This window comes from Corvus brachyrhynchos, unplaced genomic scaffold (genome assembly GCF_000691975.1).
Source record: "Corvus brachyrhynchos isolate BGI_N302 unplaced genomic scaffold, ASM69197v1 scaffold222, whole genome shotgun sequence".
Lineage (NCBI taxonomy): Eukaryota > Metazoa > Chordata > Aves > Passeriformes > Corvidae > Corvus > Corvus brachyrhynchos.
Window position 1 is genome coordinate 120,101 of NW_008236770.1, and position 5,404 is coordinate 125,504.

At 55.8% G+C, this 5,404-nt stretch overlaps 1 protein-coding gene across 1 annotated transcript in view; it reads right to left on the reverse strand.

Annotated features, from left to right (window-relative positions):
- DRC1 (dynein regulatory complex subunit 1) overlaps positions 1-5,404 on the reverse strand; it is a 13,631-nt gene that overhangs the window by 2,609 nt on the left and 5,618 nt on the right. The window contains exons 5-12 of the mRNA XM_017727803.1: positions 4,965-5,102; positions 4,649-4,735; positions 2,846-2,968; positions 1,542-1,681; positions 1,319-1,453; positions 1,006-1,235; positions 575-747; positions 365-454 (exon numbers count right to left, since the gene is read on the reverse strand). Of these exons, the coding sequence (XP_017583292.1) occupies positions 365-454; positions 575-747; positions 1,006-1,235; positions 1,319-1,453; positions 1,542-1,681; positions 2,846-2,968; positions 4,649-4,735; positions 4,965-5,102 (1,116 nt within the window). The remainder of the gene's footprint in view (positions 1-364; positions 455-574; positions 748-1,005; positions 1,236-1,318; positions 1,454-1,541; positions 1,682-2,845; positions 2,969-4,648; positions 4,736-4,964; positions 5,103-5,404) is intronic.

A 5,404-nucleotide genomic window follows, 5' to 3' on the forward strand; every position in this document is an offset into this window, starting at 1 on the left:
ATTCGGAGCCTCCTGCATCCGACAATCCCGGAATGCTTTGGCTGGGATCCACGCAGCTTCAATCCCATCCCATTCCAAGGCCGGCACCTCCCCCGATGATCCCAGGCTGCTCCAGCCTTTCCTTGGCCACTGCCAGGGATCCGGGCATTCCCTGGGAATTCCAGCCCAGCCGGGAATTCCTTCCCAAGATCCCACCCCAAGCTCCCCTTTCCGGAAGCCATTCCCTGCCTCCTGCCCCTCCAGCCTTTATCCCAGATTGGATTCCCTGGATCCTTGTCTCCAGCTGGACATTCCCAGCTGCACATCCTGGTGCTGCGCATTCCAGGTGGGAAGCCCAATCCATGGAGATCCAATCCCAACTCACCTCGAAGATGGATCGGATTTTCCGGACGGTGTTCCCGCCTCCCACCACCTCCCGCAGGGGCTTCAGGAGTTTGTTTTCCACCAGGAATCCCTTGGGAAAAAAGCCGGGAAGGGGGAGCAGAGCCACCGTGAGCATCCCTGGGATCCCAAAGGGATCCAGAAAAATCTGGATCGGGGCAGCTCCAGGATCCCGAGCTCCAGCACCGCTCACCGACTCCTCGCTCAGGAGCTCCAGGATTTTCCGGAGGGTTTTCCTGGGGATGTTTGGCCAGGATGTGGCTCTTTCCTCGACCTTTTCCTGGTTTTCCTTCCCTCCTTCTCCACTTCCCACTCCTTTCTTCTTCCTCCTCCTCCCTTCCTCCTCCCGTTTTCCAGAGCGGATCCCTGAAAACCACAAAGAAAAGTGGGATCAAAAACCTTTGGAATTTGCTCCCTGGGGACATCCCTGGAAAACAAAGCTCCTGGGATCGAGAGCTGGTTCTTGGAACTGGGAAAACTGGGAAAAACACAGTGGGAATATTCCTTGGAGTGAGCCAGCTCAGGGCCAGCGACTCCTGGAAGATCCCACCTGGAAATCCCAAGGATGGGAGGGACACAGAGGCCTTTCCTGGAGGAAGATTCCAAGGAATTTATGGATCCCACCTTCCAGCAGTTGCGCAGCCACCTGCATCGCATCCTTCTTTTCCTGGCGGCCTCCCAGGGGTCCCACGTTATCCATGAACCAGAAGTGAGGCTCTTCCCACGGCATTCCCAGCTGCTGGACGTGGATGATCCGATCGGCATCCAGCGCTTCCCGGATCAGCCCTTTGGCCTCTTCCTCGTTCACGATCCAAACCTGCCGGAATTTCTCGGCCCTGCTGCGCGCCAGGTGCCTGTGGAAAAGGATCCCAAAGGGATCAGATCCCCCTCCGCTGTTCTGGAGGCTCCGCAGGGCAGAATTCCAAGCACTTCCCACCTCATCCGGCTCTGCGTCTCCTGGAATTGCCCCGTCACCCGCTCCAGTTCGGATTCCAGGCTCTGCTTTTCCTCTTGGAATTTCTTTTCCTGCTTGGCCATTTTGACCCTCAGGAGGCTGAGGGTCGACTGGAATCTGGGAAGGGACAAAGAGCCTGGATTCGGGAATGCCTGGATGTGGGAAAAGCTTTGGAATGGGAGGAGATTCCCGGGATGGGTTTTACCGGTTGATTTTCCTCTTCTGCAGGGATCGGAGCGTGGAGTTTTCCACATCCAGCTGCCGGAGCACTTCCAGGTTGTATTCCAGCTTCACCTGGTTCAGGTGGTAAATTCCCTTCATCTGCTGGAGTTTCTTCTCCAGGTACTGGAATTCCATGGGAAAACAATCACAAAGACAAGCCTGGAGTTTAGGGAAAACCCAGGGAAGCTCCCAGAAGGGTTTGGATCCCCCAGGGAAAAAATCTGGAATTAAATCCCAGCAGGGCCAACAGTTCTCCCCTTTCCAGAGGAAGGAGAAAAGCCACAATCCAAGAGTTAATTCCCAAAATCCCACCTAAAGCAGCAATCCAAAGGCAAATCCTAAACAACCTGAACAGGGAAGTCCTTCCCACTTCCAGGCCCTCCCAGCTTGGAATTCCCACCCTAAATCCCAGCTCCAGCTTCAATTTTTCCCTTCCAAGTTTTTTTTCCCTCCCACGTGCGTGGTCACAGAGAATTCCTGCTCCTCCTCCTTATGGAATTCCCCGTTTGTTGGGATTCATGTCGGGATATTTTACACCTATTTGGGAAAGGAAATATTCCTAATATCCCGTGGAAAATTTTCCCTGGAACAACCTGAGGGATTTCTCCACTATTTTCCCTGTTCCCAAGGCTGCTCCAAAAGCAGGATAAGGCCATGGAATACGGAGAGGGAAAATTATCTCTGGAGCCTCTCCCAGCCACAGCTCAAGGTTGTTTCTCCAACATTTTCCATCTTTCCAACGGCCCCACATTCCCTGGGAATGCTGAGCTCCAGCATGGAGTTGTCTCCATCCCAAAACAGCTCCGAGGCACTTGGAAGCATCCCACACTTCCAGGTTATCGGGAATTGAGGGTGTGGAGCTGTTGGAGCCAGTCCAGAGAAGGCCACGGAGCTGCTCCGAGGCTGGAGCCAGGCTGGGAGAGCTGGGAATGTTCGCCTGGAGAAGGGAAGGATCCAGGGAATCTTCGGAGCCGCTTCCCGAGCCTAAAGGGGCTCCAGGAGAGCTGGGATTTGGGAAAGGGCTGGAGGGGCAGGAGGCAGGGAATGGCTTCCCAGTGGGAAAGGGGAGCTTGGGGTGGGATCTTGGGAAGGAATTCCCAGCTGGGAGGGTGGCGAGGGGCTGGGCTGGAATTCCCAGGGAATCCCTGGATCCCTGGGACTGTCCAAGGAAAAGTTGGATCAGGGAAAGTGTGAGGGTTGGAATGGGATGGGATTTAGGGTCCCTTCCCATCGAACCATTCCATGATTTCTGGCGGTGATTCCATGATCTGGGGCCTTTCCCGGTACCTGCACATCCATTTCCAGCTGGAATTTCATGCTGTCGTAGCTCTCCACGCTCTCATCCTGCAGCTCATTCAGCTGCTGCTCGAACTGTGCCGCCTTCCCCATCTGCTCCCGCAGGAATTCCAGCTGCAGGAACAAGGAGAACCCCATCCAACCCCATCCAACCCCATCCATCCCCATCCATCCCCATCCATCCCCATCCATCCCTGTCCATCCCCGTCCATCCACCCTCATCCCTCCCCATCCATCCCCGCAGGGGTCATGCAGAGTGACCATCCCATAGGATCTGGATGAGGAGTTTCCCTCTGGACGAAGCTTTCCCACCCAAAGGGATCAGAGCCCCCGACCCCTCCTCGGACCAGGCTGTTCCCGGTGCAGGATCCGGGCTCTGCCCCATCCCCGCCCCGTCCCCCGACCCCTCCGGGCTCGGCACTGTATAACCATTTCCCATTTCCACTCTTAATCTTATAAGAATGAATTGAGAATGACCAGTGTAAATACACAGGTGCCACTGGGAGCAGAAACCACTCTTTAATCTCGGATATGAAAACAATTCCCTGCTCCGCGCGCTGGCAATCAGCGAGTGCCATCAGCGCCGCGCTCTCCCCGGGAACACGAGAGCTTATAAATATGAATTAGTGCAGAGAAAATCTACTCTCTTACCTAAAGCTAAATGTTATCTGGGTCCCTTTCCAGCAGTGGCTGACATTTCCAGAGTGCTTTTAGTCACATCTGCGGGAAGACAACTCATTTCTTGTCTAGAAAAAAAAAAGAAGAAGGAAGAGAGAGAGAAAGGGAAGAGGGAGGAAGTGGAGGAGGACGCAGGCAGATGCTGGGAAAGAGGGAATGCTGGATGCCTGAGCCTCCTCTGGAGAGGGGAGATGCTGGGTGGGCTCTGGGATGGCTCCTTAAGGTCGCTGGGATGAGGATGGAGCGGCCGAGGAAGACGAAGCCCCGAGGAGGTGGCACAAGGTGGCTCTCAGGTGCCACCGGAGCGAGGCCTCCAAGTGTGGGTGCTCCTGGCTGGGGAGCTGAGCAGCCCTGGGATGGCTCTGAGTGCCCCCCACTTGCTGGGGTCTTGTTTGGGGTGGGACACGAGGAGTGGGGTCCCCAACTAGCCCCTCGAGCAGTGCCAGCATCCCCCCCCATCCAACCCCATCCAACCTCATCCAACCTCATCCAACCCCATCCAACCTCATCCAACCCCATCCAAACCCATCCAAACCCATCCAACCCCATCCAACCCCATCCAACCCCATCCAACCTCATCCATCCTGAGCCCAGCCTGTTCCCACCACAATCCCAGAAAATCCAGCTCCTTCACGGTTTCTCCCAGGGCAGAGCTGATCCCGGCATTCCAAGCTGGACACTGAGGGGCTGGAGCGTGTCCAGGGAAGGGAATGGATTGGAATGGGGTTGGAGCACCAGGAGTGGCTGAGGGAGCTCAGAAAGGGGCTCAGCCTGGAGAAAAGGAGGATCCAGAGGGATTCTTCCCTCTCTGGAATTCCCGGAAAGGTTGGAGCCAGCTGGGACCAGGCTCTGCTCCCACAGGATGAGCGGGAACGGCCTCAAGCTGTGCCAGGGGAATTTTAATTGGATATTGGGAATAATTCCCACCTGGAAAGGGTTTTCCAGCCCTGGCAGAGCTGCCCAGGCCAGGCCTGGAGTCGCCATTCCCGGATGGATTGAAATCCGTGGGGATTTGGCCCTTGGCCTTTGGTGCTGGGAATGGTTGGACTTGGAGATCCCAGAGGGCTTTTCCGCTCTCAGTGATTCCCATGATCCCAAAGCTCCCACGGGATTCACCTCTTGCTCGTTGTGGGCCTGGATGGCCTCATTCCACCTTTTCCGGTTGTTATCCAGCATTTCCCGCCTCTCCTCCTCAAAAGTTTTCTGCGGAAAAGATGGAAATGCCATACTGGGATCACAGGGAATGGGAACAGCCGGGCGGCGACGCTTCCAGATCACTCCCAAAGTCATTCCCAGCCCCTCGGAGCTCTGGATTCCGGGCTCGTCCACCCGGATTTCACCCCAGTGCCTCAAATCCGAGGTTTTTTTCCAAAAGATACGGAGAAGCAAAGCGGTTTTCCTGCATTTCCCGGTTTTCCCGGGAATTGGGTACCTCGATCTGCCGGAGGTGGTGCCGGTAGGTTTTGAGCATATTCCGGGTCTGTTCTTCCATCCTTTCCAGGAGCACATGGATCTCGCCCGACTGCTCCTTCAGGGCCTGCTCGTACTGTTCATCCTTGGCTTTCAGCTCCTGGAAAAACGTGGGAAGGGGAGGCTGGAATCGGCGGGAATTGAGCGGGAATCCTCACGGAAAGGGCAGGACACGGAATTATCATGGAATGCTTTGGGATGGGAAGGGACCTTAAGGATCATCCCATCCCATTCCCAACATTTTCTACTATCCCAGGTTGCTCCAGCCTTTCCTTGGGCACTGCCAGGGATCATGGGATTCCCTGGGAATTCCAGCACAGCCGGGAATTCCTTCCCAAGATCCCAGCCCGAGCTCCCCTTTCCCAGGGAAATCCCTCCATTCCCGCCTCTCCCACACTCCCA